The sequence below is a fragment of the Gadus macrocephalus genome, chromosome 20 (genome assembly GCF_031168955.1).
Source record: "Gadus macrocephalus chromosome 20, ASM3116895v1".
Lineage (NCBI taxonomy): Eukaryota > Metazoa > Chordata > Actinopteri > Gadiformes > Gadidae > Gadus > Gadus macrocephalus.
In genome coordinates, this window is record NC_082401.1 from 17,112,664 (window position 1) to 17,133,441 (window position 20,778).

Sequence of the window (20,778 nt, forward strand, 5' to 3'; positions counted from 1 at the left end):
TTCGAACAGTAAAATGTAAACATTTTGTTTTGGGAAAACAAAAGCAACTGAGACGCGTCAATCACCATCAATGCTGCCGCTCTACGTGTACGACTAGTGTACGAGAAGCTCAACCCTTCCTCGGACACGGCCATCTACAGCAACCGCTGCCCAGACAGAGTTCTGGATAATAGAAAGTTGGTTGAGGGAGATTGGCAAAAACAAAGAATTTACACCTTATATCTGTAATTACTGAATTAATTTAGGAACAACAGAAAATAAAGGCAAAATGCTTTCCCTTTATTTTCTATCTATTTTAACTATTTGCTTTACTTTTTGCTCTATGTTTTCTTTTACTCATCTAGTATTTTATTTTCTATATTTTCTATTTTCAATGTTTCTATGTCAAGCACCTTTAGTCTGCCTCGTGAATGAAAAGTGCTGCATAAATAAAGTTGCCTTGCCTTGCCCAACGGAGACAAAATGAAGCTCATTGAAGAACACAGATGAAGTTGCACACACAGAAACACACATACATTCACCTAGCTTGTTACAGGATAGAGCCAGCATCAGAAGATTAGTGGCATCATTTAGAACAACAGCAACAGCCTCCGTGATCTTGGGACCTGGACCCCAGGCCACCCATCGAGGCCAGGGACTAGCATCCCACCTTCCCCCAAAAGCCTGTGAAATGACCCAGCGGGGGTCCTGCGGCGCAGTCACCCTACGAGGCAAGATGCCAGGACTGCATGGTCTCTCTCTCTCTCTCTCTCTCTCTCTCTCTCTCTCTCTCTCTCTCTCTCTCTCTCTCTCTCTCTCTCTCTCTCTCTCTCTCTCCATCCACTATAATGACCGCTGTCTCTCTCCGTGCCCTCTCGGCTGCCCTGATTTGTATGGAAACTCGATTGCCTCCCCATAGGGTCGGGAAAGGGGTGGATAGGGGGAATAAATAACAGACAGGCGGACTTGAATCACATCACGTCCGAGGGTCATATTTCCTGAGCATGACAGAAACAGCCCAAATTAATTTACTGTGCAAAGTGATGATGCCGCCGGCATTATCATGCTCAATGAGATTAGAATGGTACCGTGTTTTCTCTTTGACCTGCGACGACACCATCTACAGATACTGAGACGCGGCCCATGGCACGGGCTTTACCCTATTCGGACGAATCAATCACATGAGGCTACCACCGGTACACAGGAACGTTTTGGTCATCCATAACTTTACAATGTCCCTAGAAAGAAGCACTTGATAAATTAACGCATATTTTGCTGTCATCAATCACTCTTTGTTGCATTGTGTCATTCCAATGCAACACTTTCTACATTGCTACACAAGTGCTACAGGTATAGTTACTATGTGCCGCTTATATAGTTGAGTTATTAGTACTCGAGTTGTGTGTGAGTGAATAGATATTTTGTTTACCTTTTTTCCAATATATACCATTGAAATACAAAGCGAGTAAAACCACGGAAACCTAAACACAGGAACATGAAGATATCTAACATTCAGACCATTTAATTTATTTGATAGTATATCTCAGGTAAATCGATGCACCCATAAATACGATTTGCTAGAGCTCCCATTCATAAGTATCAGGAAGATTAAAAAAGAGAATCAGATGCCAATTGTTTTGTATGAAACCTAGCAACATGCTATTGGTGGGTGCCGTGGAATGTTATTTTTAGCCAACCCTGTCGTTATTCTAATTGTCAGAGTTCTTGTTTGAGTCTTCTTCAACCCCTTTAATTACACTTGTAGCTGGTGACTGATAAAAAAAATCCTTGTCGGTACAAATTAAACAAGTGCATGTGTGGGTGACAAATAAATTAACAACCCTATAACATTATTAAACAAAAGCACCCCTTTTTTTGTTGTTGTTGTTGTTGTTGTCGCACATTCAGAGAAAGATAACAGCTCACATTGGCATTCATTTTGCTAAATCCTGTGCCAAGAAACATCTCAGTTTACCACTATACCCTGTGTAAATATGCTAGATCATACTGTATTCATAATTGTGATTTAAACTTCTAACCCAGAGTTAATAAAAAGTGAATGTGTGTATAGTTTGGAGAATTTCTAACCCTGCTGTCCTGTATCCTTCCTGCTAATATACATCCTGACTCCAGGTTGAGCCCTTTGCTCAAGGACGCCTTCAGGGAAATGGGGTCTGAACCTTTTGACCGTGAGTCAAACCCACTAGAGACCATCCTGCCCACTCTCCTGTCCCCTTCTCTGTCCGTCACATGGAGAAGCATGGACGTCAAGAGTTCCCAAGCATCAACACTGTTTTCAGGCTCTGCGTCTTTCCGGTGGCCGCTATAGGCGGACAGCTTATCCTGCTACTTGTAACTGCCGAGAAGATACGTTTGGATTTGTCCGATATACACTGGAGGCCGGGCTGCAGGAGAGTGTGAGCAGGTGCGGGGGGGTTGTTGTTCATGCTATCTCCGGAGACAGATAGAAATGTAGAGCAACCGGTGTTGCAGTGCCTGCTGAAGGCTCCGTCACGCAGACCCTGGTTTTCATTCACTGCACACGTGACAACACTCTCAACTGGCAGTGTAAGGGATGCCTAGCATACAGTACAGTGCGGCCATCGTCAGCATGCTGTGATACATTTAGACTTTTTATCCAGAGAAACTTGGAAGTGAGATTGTGCTGCATGACAGATTGAACAAAAAAAACAATGTTTGTTGCCAACTGACTTTAAGCTATCCTACCGCAGTCTGGGTATGTTTAACGTGTATCCTCTACTTATGCAACAAGGCTAGCTCTAGCATTAAGTTAATATGCCCAGGTCATCTCGGTGAGCCTCCGGGAAAGGTGACCTTTGTAGGCATCTTGTGAGCGGTGGTGTAAACTGGTTTACAACATGTATTAACGTGTTGAACCGAAAAGGTCTGGTGGCTACCAGGTGTAGACTGAAGGCCCCCACAGACCTACACCTCCTAAATTAGACTGCTCTGCAAGGTTTGGGCATGCAGAAGCCCTTGTTTTGTATAAACACTAAATATTAAAATAGCTGTGTATGACATGCCATGGCTGGGATTATGATGTGTCTGCATCTGTTTTCCAGTCTGTTTTTCCCGCTTTGCTGGTTTGTCATAATTGTCATAATGTTAAAGGAGAAAAGCGTGATGCTTCCATATTAACTTCTTTTTTATTCATAACTTCATTAATTTGGTAGGACTTTGCTTTGGTTGCTCGGTCCTTCTGAGTTTCTGACCTATCTCGTTATCTGTTTTTTTTTGGTTTAATTGTGGAGTGGAGCACTCGATTGCAACATTGGTTTTCTAGTGCGCTCGACAAATAAACACAACATCACGATATATAGCAATCACTGGCTGTAGCCATTAGGAGCACGACTCTTTCTTCTCTCTGTACTTTGCCAAATCGCAGTCCCCCCGACTGGAGGTCGGTGTATTGACTTAACCTGTCGGGACCTGGGGAACATTTGACAAAAGTATAGCGATGACAACTTCTGCCGTAATCCAGTCGCTCATCATTGGTGCCCGGCTACTGGCTGCAGGCGTTGAACGCAGCCCCACTCAGCTACTTGCTTCATTACTTAATTAAATTAACGGCGCTCTCCGAGACCCTCCTCTCATCACATGGGACACGCGGGGGGAAATTAACGGGTCATGGCGAACGGCTCAAGACGAGTCTCTGATGAGAGCCAGATCATTCTGGATGGCTTAGCGGGAACTGGTTCATTCTGCGAGATGCTGCCAAGATCATGCAAGGGAAAAAGAAAAAAGAAAACATCACAACCGTAAAGATGTGACACAAGGGATATAAAGTTCACTAAGAGACTTTTTAAATGGTAATGAAAGGGAACACTGAGCGGTAATGATGCGGTGCGGTCAGGTTTGGGGTCATACATGTCGGCCCACAGACCAGAAGTGCAATGGGGGGACGGGGGTGGTCAATTTGTAATGACTCGCCAGTTTATGATTACAGTTAATCAATTTAATGAGTTCATAAATCACGTCAATGATTTGAGCCAGCATCTAGTCCAGCTTCTCATATGGCTCCCGTGGAATACACACAGCATTTGGTCATCTGTGGTTGTCAATCAGAGGAAAATGTGTTTTGAAGTAGTGGGGCTTGATTAGCACACCACTGAAGCATGCACACATAACCTCTTCCCCAAAGAACCTGATACGCCAGGGAAAATACACTTAACCAAAGTATGAAGTCTGTGGTAAATGAAAACCAATGATCATAGATGTGAATGTGATCTGAGAAAGAAAGATAAACCATAAACAAATGTTAACCTCAAAATGTGAACATTGTACTTTCCAATCTAAAGTCGACCCCTACACGTTATAAACAAATGTGTGTGTTTGTAATGTGTGTGTGTGTGTGTGTGTGTGTGTGTGTGTGTGTGTGTGTGTGTGTGTGTGTGTGTGTGTGTGTGTGTGTGTGTGTGTGTGTGTGTGTGTGTGTAAACAAAAAGGGTAAGCGTCTTATTGTGTGCAATACACTGATGTAGTCTGCCTTGCCCTACTTAATATCCAAAACAACATGCTGCTTCAGCGCAAATCCTTAAGATAATGTGCGCACCTCGTCCGCAGATCAAGATCATTGTGTGATAGAGACGACTCGTTCAGTGTGGATCCGTCATACGATGAAAACAACAAGAATCGCAGTTTCAGACGAATGACAGGGAATATCAGTTGTGATGGATTGACTGCAAGGTGTAGATTGGGATACGCTGTCTCTGCTCGCGCGACTCGAGGAAGTTGTTTGCTGCAACCGTACAAAGGATTCTTTACCGAGTGTCGAAATAAATGTCTACTTCATTCATTGTTTACCTCCGCACTATGAAATACTCTATGATGCTCACAATGCACCTTGTTGGCTAAATTACTAATAAATTACCCTAGCCTCGTTGTGTTTCGGACGTTTGCTCTCGCCGTATCAGCAAGCCATCACATCCACAGTAGTATACGATGATGATCTACTATACTGCAGTGGCATTGTCGAGGGGAGTGGGGGGGGGGGGGGGGAGAACTAAACCAACTTCAAAGCCACAATTAAACAAGTGCGTTTGGCTACAAGCTGGCCACCTGGGGATTTTGTTCCGTTTGTTCAACAGCCTGTTGAGATAATCATTGTTTTCCTCTCAAAGGCTGTAATATCACTCGCAGATCCAGCACGATACGATGCAAGGTGGCGAATGCTTCAGCGTGCCACTATACCCGGCTCTATTTCCCGAACCGCAACAGCACACAGCGTGTTGACCGGGCTACGATTTCCTCGGTTGTTGAATTGGAGGAGGGGGGTTGGGATGCATTAGTGCGGCAGCCCCAAAAATATCCCTCCCCCCCCCCCCCCCCCCCCCGTTGCTTCAATATCCGGGCCTGGTATAGTAAACCTGAAATCGTGCCCCGCCGTCAGCTGTGAACGATGACTGCACTATGGCTCCCTATGACACATAAGAGAACCATGGTAGGCTGGCTCTTTCTGCTGGCGTGTGGAGTAGACCCACCAGCAGCGAGCAGGCTACAGCACGTTGCATATAAAAGTGTTGCAGGGGGGGGTGGGGGGGGGTGGGGGGGACGCTGCTGCTGCTGCTGATGCTGCTGCTGCTGCAGTGAGCCCCGCTTCACGCAAACCCGGTTATGGAGGATCTCGTTGGACACACATAGACTATTCTATATCAGTGGTCTAACTAGTGTCTAGCACAATTACCCATATCTCCGGTCATAGCACCACTGGGAGCACATAGGTAACATCGTAGGCATTTAAAAGTTACCAGATCGAGGTATCCCTCGGGGTAGCAGGAGGAGGAATAGAGCGAGAGAGAGAGAGAGAGAGAGGGGGGTCCTTTTTCTCCCCCCCCCCCCCCCCCCCCCCCCCCTAAATCTGTGCGCTACGCGTGCCCTAAGCTCGCCGATAGTCTAGCTGCACTGGATAAGTTGTTCCCCTCCCTCCTCCTCCACCACCTCCTAGTCCTCTTCCTCCTCTCCCCCGTACCCTCTCCTCTGCATCTCAGCGCTGCATACATACGACCGCTGATCTATCGGTGTTAACATCAAACTTACTAACAAACTTACTCACTAAACACACGAATAAACACGAATAAACACGAATAAAAACATCGATACACACGCAGAGAGAGCGGGGGAGAGAGGGAGGGGGAGACAGGCGAGATGGGTGAGTGTAGTAGTAGGCATTGAGGCTGAGGCGCTTACCACTTGGGTTCTTGTTTTTCTTAAGACTCTTGCCACAAAGACACTGCAGCATATGCGTTCCTTTGCTGAAAATGTTCCAAAGAAACCACATTGATTTGGGCGAAGAGCAATCCTGTGGCTTAGACACCCAGATATAGATGAGATCCTTGCGGTTGCATAATAATACAATTGGATCAGTTCTCCAGGACAAGGCTATGAAATGTATCATAGAAAAACAGGTATTTTCCAAGTCCTATGCGTTTTCATTCACGTGGCAAAATTCACTCTCTCGCTCTCGCCAGTCAGACTTCGCAATTAAGGTGTTCTTTTTTTTCTTCTTATTGTGGTGTACAAAGAAGGACACCTCAACTAGTCGATCATAGAAAATATACTCTAATATAAATTGCATGTGTCGCACCTGGAGGAGACGTGCAGCCGGTAAACAAACAGAACTAACATGAAAACAGTGAAACACGGCCGATTTCCAAGAAGAAAATCATTGCCTATTAGTTCATCACTGTGAGGAGAGGAGGGTGGATCTGCACAGCATCAAAAGCCAAGGGAGGATGCATCCTATGCACAGACTGCTGCAATGATAGCCCCAACAAAACAACACATTGTAAGTCCACAAGGTCCTCCTGTTTCTGTAAACCCTCCTCTGTTTGACGAGGTCAAATTCCGTCAACCTTAGTTTTCATTTCGTATAGTCCCTCTCGTAGCGTGCCGTTGTGATGCCAGCTTTTTGCTTTCTTGCTTGTCTGTCCCAATTCCTGGAGTGTGTGTTGTATGTGTGTTTCTTTCTTGCGGGGTGATGATGTTCGCTGTCTTCTCACTGCAACGCCACGGGCATCTCCAAAAGTACGGTGCGCTTGTATAAAAATATTTGCATGGATTTCTCCTCTCGTCGGACCTCTGTTAGAAATAGACGGGGAGGAGGGGTTAAATTGAAAGATTGCCTTTCCATTACGTAAACACGTGGTTTCTGCGCCGTCATATAGCTGATGCGTCCAGAAATATCATGATATGATTGAGTCTATTGCCTTGAGACATTCCGGCGACCACTCATTTATTTTTAGAAATCCAGACGTATTCCATCCGCAGAAGCCGTGGTCGAAGCAGGTGTCGATAACTGAATATTAAATTATTTGCCATACGCCTTAGCCCACTTCACGCTCTATCTCACGCTCTATCTCTTTTATTTGGTGTTTTAATAAAATGATGGTTAATGTAGTCTCAAAACCACATTTTCTGTATCTTTATTAATAGGCACTATGTTGCGTTAAGTCACAGGTGCTCTGGCACACCTGGTGGTGGGCCGGCGTGTGTGCGTGCGTGTGACAGACAGCGTGTGTCAAGCGATGGGAATTAGCCCACTGGCCGATGCAACAGTCGAGAGCAGGTCTCAGATTGAGAGGAGAGAGAGCGAGAGAGAGCGAGAGAGAGCGAGAGAGAGCGAGAGAGAGCGAGAGTGAGCGAGAGAGAGCAAGGGAGAGAAAGCGAGGGGAGAGCGAGTGAGAGAGAGAAGTCAGACTATTTTTAACCCCACCAACAGCATCTATTTATTTAGTTTTTTCCAATAACAGCTATTACCAATTTTAGAGGTGTATTGTGTTGAATGAAGTGGTATCTAGCGGAAGGGATTTGGTACGTTTTAATTCGTTCCCATGACAATACGATTCGTTTAGTTTTTGTGACCGTAGAAAGAGCCCTACGGTGGCCCAGAAGGGACAACCCCCCTGGAGTGGAAACATTTAAATCGCTATCTCACTTGTAAAGTAGGACTGATACTTTAATTTCATTCAAATAATCATTATTTAGGCTTCATGCCAATGTTCTTGGGTAGGCCTATGCTATAATAGAAGAAAACAAATATATCCTTCGGTTCAATTTGTAAGTTTGTAAAGGAAGTATAGGCCTAATTACAATTTACAACCCCTCTATTTAGATATGCAAAGCGACCTATCCTGCATGCGAGGTTAATCGAGAGTGAGTATCACAAGAGTGAGTAAAGTGATATTGTTTTGGTATATTATGTACCGGGCTGTAAGTATGACTTGGAAGTCAGGCAAAGCTGGGCTCTGCTTGCTTTGTGGGATCCTCCCTGGAGACCAAAGGCTATAGGCCGGTGGGTGTTGTTGTTGACAACGTGTTCACGTTGTAAAGAAGAGGAGAAAAAAACGACTCCCTTGGGAATTCAAGGTTTTCCATAACAGACTAACGAAGACACAAACAGTTACCATGTGGCAATGGGTTCTCCCTCACTGCGGCGTGCGTGTCTGAGTCTAAACTAAGGGACAGTGTTTGGTTTAGTAAAAAATGAAAGAGATCTAAGAAATACACGATGACGCTTAATTTCAAAATGAGTTCACAGAACCTCCTCTTTTTAATGTGTAAGGATGGATGCCATGATGTCGCTCAGCATATGCTGAACTAAATAGGTTTGGGCTGGGGAAGAGATTCATGTTCTCTGCTGGAATCAAATGAGCTGACCTCGCTATAATGCAGGATAAAGTCGATTTAATAGCGTTACTCATACTCATTTCTGCAAACCTACAAATCCACTCATAACAATGAATCACCTACATTTCATTAATGGGCCACAATATCTTCTCAAACTGCTTTAATAAAATGTCCACCTGGATGTAATATATGACCACCGTATGCGTTTGCTTTACACTACGTGTCAAGTCGATTTTATTTATGTGCAGGTCTTTATCATAATAGCAGTCTAAAAGGGCTATGCAAGTCTATTGGACTACAACCCCCACCCACGGAATATGGTAAAGAAACCCTTTAAGTGTTTAAAGTACAATTAAAATCTCTTAGCCATTACACTGTAATAATTGTTTAATGCGGCAGTTGGCATGTGTGTGCTTATAGAACAAGATATTAAAGGTCAAGATATACCTCCATTCTGATTGTGAGGCTGCTTTCTGATTTCAAGGTTTCAACTGCAGAATCTCTAGGCCACTTGATGCTTTTCACAAAACACATCTATTATAGTTGCAATTTACAATAAAAACAAGACATGAAGGTCTTTTTTTGTGATATGCCCCTGTAATGCAACTAACGTATATAGGAGGTGAGTAAAAGCAATCAGGGCTGAGGTTGAAGTTATAAATATTTAATGTATCAATATCTTAACAATATGAAGCAATAGTGCAGGAGACCCAATGAGAGAGCATGCAATTCCTTAGTGGGGTTGTATTTTGTATATATAACTCCATGAATCCCCTTTAAAGACTGCTTTGGAAACACCAGGGTCGGCTCATAGCTGCCTCCTCTGGGATACAAGACACTCACAAACAAAAAGCTTCCTGAGTGTTATTTTTTTAAACATAACGCATCACTATAACATTCTCATCAAAGTTTGAACGGATTACTGTAAAGAAAGCATAAAAAGACCTATTACTTAGGGTTCAATCAATTATTCAACTGTTAATGGCGGACACATACATACACAATCCCAAAAAATATAGGACATGAGTCTTCTACATGCACAGGTTTATGGAAGGTTCGTGTGTGTGTTTGTGTGTGTGTGTGTGTGTGTGTGTGTGTGTGTGTGTGTGTGTGTGTGTGTGTGTGTGTGTGTGTGTGTGTGTGTGTGTGTGTGTGTTTGTGTGTGTGTGTGTTTGATATTGTGTGTGCGCGTGATTGATATTGTGTGTGTGTGTATGTGATTGATATTGTGTGTGTGTGTGTGGTTGTGTGCGTGATTGATATTTTGTTTGTGTGTGTGTGTGTGTGTGTGTGCGTGTGTGTGTGATTGATATTTCGTGTGCGCGTGTGTGGTTTAGGCATCTAATATCTACCTCCTCGATCGATCCCTCTGCTGTAATGTAGTATCATTGGCCCCAGTGGATATTGGCCGACCATTATGTCAGGTATCATTAGAATACATCCCTTTGATTGGCTGGGTCTGTGGCTGGCAGGCAGCGGCTCCCTGGAGTGTCTTAACAACGTGTTTCCTCCGGATGAGGGAGAGATAACTTAGTTTTAAGGTGAACAGAGGGATGGCCAGAGATAAATAGCCAACGGTCTAGTTTTACTGCAGACTTTGAAGTAGAGCCTGCTAATATTCAGGCTGGCTAAATTGTTGCTATACAAGGTTAGCAACCGTGACTGGTGTTTGGTTCACCTGGGCAGTGTTGGCCTGGAGCCATAAGCTCAGTCATCGAAGTCTCTCTTGCTCTCTTTTCTCTACACTAACTGGCTGCCACCATTATTTGGTTTTGTATCCACACAATACGACACGACCACTCTACGTGTTCCATGCAGTCGAAAAAAAACAACACTCGACTTCTGATATGACAGTCCTACACACGTCATAGGATCCATTAGGACAATTTCCCTTTTGTTTAAATGCAGCCCTGATGTTAGCAAGCCTGGTCCCCCTTTTTGTTTTGGCTTAGTTCCTGGTCGTAACACACTATAACAATAAATGAAACAACATTTCAAATACTAAATGTATTCACGCATCCGATCTTAAGGCATATATCATTGCGACTTTTGTCATTAACAGATGCACATAACAGAGACAGTATATTAATAGCATATCAATTAGGGCCAAAAATCAATAGGGCCATATATGGTGAGGGATGTGGTTATGAGGTGATAAGTTATCTCTTCCTGGTCTCTAAGGCTTGAAGCTGATCCTCTGTTTTGGATTCTGATCGTCACATGATCTGCTATTGGGGTGACCTCAACCTTGAGGTATCCATGCTATGCATGAGGTACTCGGATAATCATGGCAACACAAAGTCACCTCATCCAGCTTCATCCCTCAACGTGATACACTAGCATCCACCTATTAACCTTTTTCAATAAAGCCAGAATGACACCGAGCCTTTGGCAACACCGTTGCAGCGGCTTTTGGTAGAATGCTTGACCGGGCTTGAGACCATGTCAGAGTCCACTAGCCTTGAATAGTGTTAAAGTCATCTGGTCCTCTCCCACTCCCCAAAGTGCTCAGATACAACGCTCCCGGCCAAAGCTCTGTCCACCAATCAGAAGAGCAGCGCTGCCCTTGTGTTTGGCAACACTAGGAGCAAGGCACGAGCGGCGAACCGACAGCTGCTCTGAGTCAAATCCATTCATGGACCGGGGCTCACTGTCTCCACCACACCTGACAAAAAAATGCATGCACACACACACACACTCACACATACATACACACACACCCACACACACACTCAAACAACAGTTGCAAACTCCTAGTCACTCAAGCAAGGACAAACTATACATGAGCAAAACCTTGTTTTAGCCTCACTTAGGGGTTATGCATCTTTCTCAAGGATGCCTGAAGGGAGGCTGACAGGATTGGGGGCTCGAACCAAGAACCTTTCAGCTGAAAGTCACCCTATTGCCTAACCACGAGAACATACCGCCCCCATCCAAACTATTTATTTTTAACGGTCAACACAGCGGAAACCATAAAACATTTCTTTCACTTTTCTGCAAAACGTATGTAATCCTGTGCAAGACTTAATGACTTGCCTGGTTAAATAAAGGTTAAATAAAAACTTGTGAAAGCCTGTGACTCATTCAACACATTGGCAGTCTATTATCATCCAGCTTTGGAGTTGATACCAGCGATATTGCTCACTGTTACATGGCAGTAATGTAACGCCATATGTGATGTGTAGAGAAGGCCACTCCACCAGCCTCTCTCCAGCGCCCCCACGTTGTGACTAAACAGGGCAACCGGGACTAATAGAACAATCGACCAATCCCACGCACATAATAGGCTTCATCTCTTTAGAAATCCATTTTGATTAGTGATTTAGCGATCTACAAACTTGTTGTCGACCAGCGATACCAACGGGCCAGGACAGCCAGCACGCCGAAGACCAAGCCACCTGTACTCCGCGAGAGGGGTTCATCCACACACATGGAGAGGGTGAGGTGAAGGCCATGATTTTTGGGCAGTATATATGCATATGAATAACAACCGTGTATAAGGGAAGTTGACTGCTAAAGTCGCAGGTTTGGTTTGAAACGTGTGATATCGGTCCGCAATGAGCATATTGTAACACCCCACGCCCACTCTCTCCTGCACAACAAGGGGTTTGTGATGTCATTACTTCTTTTGGTCCCAATCTTTTCTAAAATTGTATAATTTTGGACTCTTGGGTCCATTCTGTGGTACAATAGGGCCAATCGGACACCAGCACTATTAGGGGCACTTGGGAAACCAAGTATCTCTCCATTGATTTTACATGCTCAAACCAAACCGCCACAACATCTCATTTTCCCAGGATTGGTATTCTATTTCTTGCTAAGAAGAGGAAATATTCCCCCCTCGGCGAAATAGGACCGTCAAAAGCATCAACTACACCTGGAACATGTGTGTCCGAGGAGCCCTACATACCGGGGGGAGGGAAGTGTAGCTTAGAAGGAAAGAAGAAAGAGCAAGATGTGTAAAGGGAGACGAATCGTATCAGTGGATTGCCCAGTGAGCCTTCCATCCCTAACACCTCCGCCCACTGGCTCTGTACTGCCTTCTGTGACCTTCTGTGACCTTCTGTGACCTTCTGTGACCTGCCCTGACACCCCATCTGAACCCCCACACCATCCAAACACTGCCTTCTTTACTAAAAGCCACACATACACACACACACACACACACACACACACACACACACACACACACACACACACACACACACACACACACACACACGCAAACACACACACACACGCACACACACACACACACACACACACACACACACGCACACACACACACACACACACACACACACACACACGCACACACACACGCACACACACTCAAGGATGCTCTGGGATTAAAATAAGGATTTCTTGAATGATTCCCTTACATAATCATCTCTCATGGGGTTCCTTCTTAATTCAGAACAATCCAAAACAAGAAACCGATATATGTTCGGTCATGCCTTCGCCACAAAAATCATTTCCCTTTTTAGCCTTACCAGCCCCTGTATGGACTTATACATCTGAGAGGAAAGATCCCTGTCTTATGAACAGTCAGTCAGTCTATATATGTGTATGAAAACAGCTGCATGGTGACAGATACAGACCAATCGGAATTGGCACAAGCACACATTCACATGCCCGGACATTTGATTGATCGGTTCCTGTTGCGTTAGCAGATAATCAATACGCCGGCTTTGGGCAGCTCTCTGCAGGCCACTGATCTACCATCTAGTGAACTGGTTTCAAACCCCACCCAGGGTTATTCCTGTAACGCACCCTTCCATACAGGGCAAGCTGTTAAACCCGAACAAGAACAGTGTTTTTGTGTATGTGAATATGAAAGGGGTGTGGTATATGTTTGTATAGGTATTGTGATGTATCTACTGTACACTCCCTACTTGTCCTTGGCAAATGACATGGAGTGAAAGAGAGAGCTTGAGAAAGTGTGTGTTTCTGTGTGTGTGTGTGTGTGTGTGTGTGTGTGTGTGTGTGTGTGTGTGTGTGTGTGTGTGTGTGTGTGTGTGTGTGTGTGTGTGTGTATTTGTGTGTAATACATTTGTCCAAAGGGGGGAGTTTGATTCGGCAAGCTGTGAATTACTTTGTTGGGGGCCGCAGGTTTATTGAGCTGAGAAATGCATCCCAGTTACCATAGAAATAGACTTGCTATTCTATGGGGGTAACACTGCCCTGTTTGGACTGGAAAAAAACATCGGATGCAAAAGATTTATTGTGAGGAGGAAGTGAGGTCACAGTACAGTGAGAGGACGCATCATAAACATAAATACACACAAACGCAGAGAGACAGGCAAGCAGACACTGGCGCATACACCAATGATGATGATCCAGTACAAAGCAGCTTTAGCAATCAGAAAATTCCAAAGCCGGTATTCTAGAACAGCATGCACACAAACACACACACAGATACACAAACACACACACAGATACACAAACACACACAAAATCACAGTGTTCCCCCAGACCATCCCTTCAAGCAGGCGGTAAAATGTTATCAGCACGATAAATTACAGAAAGTGAAAAATGTAAGCCTCACAATAAATGTGTCACCACCAAGCTAACATTACTGTCAGTGTCAGAGGGAAGAAACTGCTGCGTCCAACTGAACCACTTTCTTTGATGCTGGAGAACATTTGTCTTAACCACCAGGTGAACATGTATAGACAAGAAAAGCTACACAACACACATTTAGATTCCTTTGAACGATATTGACATGTTGCGTGTTTCTGTGTGTTTTGATTCCTGCAGTTATTCCATGCTATGTGTTTCTGCACCATGCATGTACCCACGCCAATTAAAGCTAGAATAGGCAGCATTCGAGAAACCACAACCAGAGTAAGCTAGATTTTGAAAGGATCCTACTGTAAAAGGCCTAGCCTTGTGAAATCCTCCGGTCATGTGCAATTAGTGCACGGACAGAATGTGCACAGGTAGATGGGTAGGCGGGTATGTGTGTAGTTAGAAAGGTAGGTCGTCCGATCACTTTTAAATTAGGAATTAAATTATTGAGACCCTCGACAGCCACAGATACCGGATTTCGGTAATTGCTTTGTAATAGCCTTTGATTTATTGATAACTGTTGTATGTAAAGATAATTTTAACGATATGACAAAAAATGCTTCTAAAATAACCCGCCGTCCCTAGCTTTAATTATCTGTATCACTCATCTCTATGGTTACGTAACCTCTACACTGGAGTGTTCCAGCGTGCTGTGCACTGTGAAGGCCCCCCCCCATCCCATCTTCACAGGAACCACATGTTCTATTATTTATGCTCTTGTGCGGAGCACAAATATATCACAGATATATGCCTATATAGTTGAGTATTAAAAGGAAGAGAAGGAGCAGGGCGGAGGGCAGACTTCCTGAAGCAGAGACTAACCGCCATCAAAATAAAAGGCCCTTTTAGGACAATAAAGTCTTTCAAACGACTATTACTGTGTACCGTAACGTTTCAGCTACAGCATTTATATGGCTTGTACATCGCAACGTCACTTTTGGAAGCATGGGAGCATTGGTTATTATGTTGGTCATTGTTTGGTAATTAATTAATTTGTGAAATTAATTCTCATTATAGAAAGACATTGTTGTGTTAGAAACCGCCAGAGCGTCTATCATGCGAGGCGTGGCAAAGTCCTCTCAATATGGCCAAGCATCACTGACAGAAACTCTGATGCTTCCTAATGTATATCACCCTATGGAAGTGTTTCCCATTTACAAACATGGGTGGCTGTGTGCAGCCAGGGGTTAGCCAACTGCTTCGTTGTCATAAACTACTGTGGTCACATTAGCAACGACAGCAGTGTTGTCAATATATAAACGGCATTTTACTGCATTTTGTCTTATGGCCTGATGATATAATGGTGAATTGTTTTTTCCAGAGGTGATTGTGTTTGTTTGTCTTTCTTTGGCAAATCTATGTTACATAGCCAATGTTTGTTGCAGTGTCATAATATCATTGACTCGAAGACTATAAATTGACTGCATTATTTAAATTACAGAATTGGCCCTTGTAATTAGAAGAAAACTTGCTTTTGTTAACTGCGTTACAAAAAACATTGGGATTTATGAACTTGGCTTTCGTGGTTCATTTATTCCTTATCTAACGTGCATGTGCCTTTTCTTTTTTATGATTTAAATAATTGTTAATATGAATGCTAAATCCTAAAATGAACGATAAAAATCCTTATGCGAGGGGATGGTACAGGCAAGATTTGGCAGGTGGCATCATAAATTGGAATTGGATAGTATGGCTTACACAGGACTGATAGAAGAGCCTTAAGCAAATCTATAGAGAAGGGAAACTGGACGACAGGGACTTCTATATGCAGGCAGAGACGTTTGTGGTGAAGTACATCTCATTAAATCATTGTTTGTTCAGTGTAATGGCACAGATCTTGTGTGTGTGTGTGTGTGTGTGTGTGTGTGTGTGTGTGTGTGTGTGTGTGTGTGTGTGTGTGTGTGTGTGTGTGTGTGTGTGTGTGTGTGTGTGTGTGAGAGAGAGAGAGAGAGAGAGAGAGAGAGAGAGAGAGAGAGAGAGAGAGAGAGAGAGAGAGAGAGAGAGAGAGAGAGAGAGAGAGAGAGAGACATTGGGACAATCATTATCTCATCGCTAGTTAGAATTAGGCATCACTTGGTGCCCGTTTCTATTTTTAGAATAGGTCATATTACCATCCCAATAGATGATCGCCAAGGATCAGTACAAGGCATTTTAAAAGTTAGGAGGGGAAAACCGTGCTCCCTCCACTGAACACAACAACATAACACACATCTCTGCAGCAGCTGAAGCCCTTAATCATTAAGGGAAACACTGGTGTTTAACCGCTTTGTAATCACAGTCATTTGTTAGTGTGAGTGCATGTATGCGGCGTGTGTGTGCATGCGTGTTTGTGTGTGTGTGCACGCGTACTATTTGCATGTGTATGCGTCTGTGTGTGTACATGCATGCTTGTGTGTGTGTGTGTGTGTGTGTGTGTGTGTGTGTGTGTGTGTGTGTGTGTGTGTGTGTGTGTGTGTGTGTGTGTGCGACGTGCGTGTACATGCATGATGGTGTGTGTGCGTGTGTTTGTGTGTGTGTGCCTGTGTACATGCATGCTTGTGTGTGTTTGAGTGTGAGTGAGAGTGTGTGTGTGTGTGTGCGTGTTTGTGTTTGTGTATGTGCGTGTGTGCGTGCGTGCGTGTGTGAGTGTGTATTTGTGCGTGTGTGTGTGGATGTGGATGTGTGCGTGTGTGTGTATGTGTGTGTGTCCTGACTGGGGTGCCCCACCTCTAAACACGGCGGTCCTGTGAGGCCCGTTACCGTAGCCACTTTCCATCACACAGACCAAAAAGGAATAAAGAGTCAACATGGATGGTAACCTTAGGAGAATGCAGCCTGTCCTCCTTCTCATCCCCTGGTGGAGAAGCAAGGCCGACAGGAGGAGGAAGGGCAGGCCGGGCCGGCCCAACCGGGAGCAGTCAGGCTTACTGTTTTTCTAGGGCCGTGACGGGACCGACCCACGGGAGATGCAGAGAAAGAAAGAGTACGACAACAATACGCATGGAAGATGCTACGCTAATAATCTACTGGCGTTTGTGTGTGTGAGTGTGTGTGTGTGTGTGTGTGTGTGTGTGTGTGTGTGTGTGATGGGCTAGAGGAATTTGCGTATGAAAACCACGAGAACGATACAACTCATGAGGTTTTCTCAGCCTAGTGTGTGCGTGTGACGATGTGTTTTGTTGTGTTGGGTTGGGGTCATCTGGGTCATCCGACCTGGCTTTACTCTGTGTCCCTCCCTGGGTGAGGGGCCCCCTCAGATCTCTGCCTCCCGTTCTCCGGCTCCCGGGTCTCTGGCTCCGGGGACTGTGGCTCCTGGGTCTCTTGCTCCCGGGTGAGTCCGAGGGATTTCCAGGAGCTCTCTGGTGCCCACCACATCCCCCTCCCCTGCCCTAACACTCTGAGGAGGATATGAAAGCATCTATTGCACCATCTTGGATAATAACATCATCCTTCTATTTTTACACTTTTAAATACTCTTTTGAATATATTATTTTCCAAAGATTTCCAATGTGTTACGAATTTTAAATCAAACAACTCTTATGGGTGAGACAGGTCAACGCCAACTTACAGATATCTCAGCGTATCCTTTTAACCTTGCACCGTATCATTAAACAATTAGGGCTGAATTTACCATCAACCTTCAGGAAACATTTTTCTATATTAATTGCATTCATATCCAGTTAACACTTGTGCCCTCCATTACATGTTTGCTCCACTTGCTCCACCATCTGCAGACAGACATCTATTGTACACACTCAAAGTTGTCACTTCCTGGGTTTTTTTTCTCTCAATTCAAGTGTACAACATCATAGTGTCGTTTGTGTTTTTCCATTGTTGTATTTCCAGCAAATAACACAAATGTCATGTTTGCAATAAATTAGATTAAATAATCATATTCAATTAGTTAATCAGAGAGAGAGAAAGAGAGATAGAGAGATAGAGAGAGAGAGTGAGAGAGAGAGAGAGAGAGAGAGAGAGAGAGAGAGAGAGAGAGAGAGAGAGATTGACAAAGAGGGAGAGAGAGCGTATCCAACCATCCACCCAGCAATCTATTTATATTTTATTGCTCTCATGTCTGCCATCTCCCTCTCAACATGTCTCGTAAAAACCACGTCACAAATAATACTGGTGGAGACTTTTTACTGCCTGTAATCCATTCAATGGATCCCTCCCAGCGCAGTGCGATGTGACAGCGATGGGACAATAATTAACTGACCCTTTGGATTGGTGGTGAAGGAGTTAAGACAGAATTGATAGATAGACACCGAGAATCAGCCATTTAAACCCTGACCAAGAAAACGCGTACATTATCTGTAACGACTTGGATGGCTTGCCTTACAGTGTCAGCAGCAGGGAAGATGACTTCAGCGTGATGAGTTGATGGTCCTTTTCTGTCTTTTTGCCCTGTTGCAAAACAAAAAAAACGCTCACTTGGAAAGATTGACACTTAGATAAACACTTTTAACTAGAAAGCTTTGAATGAGCCCTATTTCCACACAACAAAAAGGTTGTTAGGGGTCCGAGCAGCGAACCTCCTTGGTCCCCTATTGTTTCTGCAACGTTTTTTTTTTTCCTCAAATTCTATAAAAGTCATACTGTAACCTATACCGTAAGTCGAAAACTCTTGAAATGAACTAGCCTCGACTTGGACTCAAAATTCTTTCATCATATTAATCTCTAAAATCAAATGCGTATTTTTCACCCTGGTCTTCTGCTCTAAAAATGTTTTACTTTTCCCACAATTTCAACGAAAAGCGTCCACAGTCTCAACCCATTTTGCCTATATGACCATTTTGTTATTGTATAACTACCATACGGCTATCATTCGGTGGATACCATTAACAGTGCACATTTTCAGATCTGGAATCTATTAAGAAAGCCCTTAATTCTCTTGTGAAATGTGTGCTTGGAGTTTTCTTGATGGTGTGTGCTGATCAATCGACATTTTCACCTTGTGAATGAGGCTGCAACCAGTTCATACATGTCAGTGGCTCAATTGGATAATGCCGTGATCTGGTGATCCTTTGGTTGAGAGTTCGAATCCTGATTAGAGCAATATGCACAAGCTGAACATGACATTCTGTCATTGCCACTCATTGAAGAAACACAACATTGTACAGCACCTGAAAATCATCATGCAATCAACATTCCAAGAATCTGACTGCCAAAACACAGTATGGCATTAAGGGGAACTTCTTCATTAACCATTTTCCCCTCATAATTAACTCTTGTCATATTTATATTTCTTCCGTTAGTGTTCTTGACTACAAATGTTTAATTTCCCCAGAATTTCAAAGATTTTTCAGGTTTATGCTTTGAAGAAAGCCCTTAATTCACTTGAGAAATGTGCGCCTTGAGTTTTCTGGATGTTGGGTGCTTATCAATAGACATTTTGACCATGTGAATGAGGCTGCAGTTCAGGTTTATAAGTGGAACATCTTTCCTTAAATTTGACAATTATTTTTTATATTTATATATCTTCTATTCGTGTGTTCTTGACTTTTAATTTTGCTCGGACCCCGTTAATCACCGCTTGCGGTTATATTATATTCTTCTTGAGGTTGTTAAATGCAATTAAACGAACAACAAAAGTTAAAAAATAGAGCTATATAGCAAAGGTTGCAACACTAATCATTATCAAATGTACTGTTAAGCTTCTCCAAGAGTTAAAAGAACAAATATGAATAGAGGAAACCAAACTCAAAGCTGGTTCTGTCGAGCCGTTAGAATGGCCACATGACCTTTGTCCTGGGATGTATATAAACTTCTATCTGCGCTTAATTAATAAAAAAGTTTTGATTGACTACTGAAAGCCAAAATATGACAGTGAGAGTGCACCACATGTCCCTCTTTCTTTTAACTAATTTAATTACTGATCTATTCAATACAGCTGCTATTGCTTGTGTAGTCATTTCAATGTTTACCTGATTTGATGGACGACTCAATTTCTGACCAATAGGGGCCGATATATTCAAGAATTGGTCCACTCAAGAAAAACAATGTTCTTAGAACAATGCATGGATCTTGTGCTGAGCTTGGACATCACATTGGAGATCTACAAATACTGTTCACTCATTTTATTTCCAATGCAGGACACTTAAGTCAACAAAACCATTTACAAGTTATTTGTCAGACATGTCTGTTAATTCAAGCTGTACGTAAAACAATAGTGTGGCAAGTGTCTTTAATTGCCACACCTTGATGTGGTGTCGTGATAGAAAGGTCTGCTGCAATGTTAGTTTCCAAGTAACAGTTACCAAGGCTGTTGACTATACACAGAAGTAAACAGCTTTAACGTTGCCTGGTTGAATAGGATAGGATAGAATGGAGCGGAATTGTCATTGTCACATCAAGGCTAAAAATAAATCTGGATTAGGTTTCCTCTCAAAGCAGAACCGATAAAATGCAATATATACCGTACCATTTTACAATTTAGGTCACCATATTTTCAGCATAGCTTCATTACAATAAGGACAGGAGATTAGTACAACAAAGCCATAACAGTTATTTTCACGTCGACCATGCTTTGGTCGACGTGACGCTTGGCTGCTTCTGATAACAACCATGTTGTGGATTTCAAAACATCTTTCAAAATGCAGAGGC

General features: G+C 43.5%; 1 protein-coding gene across 1 annotated transcript in view; it reads right to left on the bottom strand.

Moving 5' to 3' along the window:
- fgf14 (fibroblast growth factor 14) overlaps positions 1–7,142 on the bottom strand; it is a 75,036-nt gene extending 67,894 nt beyond the window's left edge. The window contains exon 1 of the mRNA XM_060039460.1: positions 6,187–7,142. Coding sequence (XP_059895443.1) covers positions 6,187–6,394 — 208 coding nt within the window. The 5' untranslated portion in view covers positions 6,395–7,142. The remainder of the gene's footprint in view (positions 1–6,186) is intronic.
- Between the last annotated feature and the right edge of the window lie 13,636 nt (positions 7,143–20,778).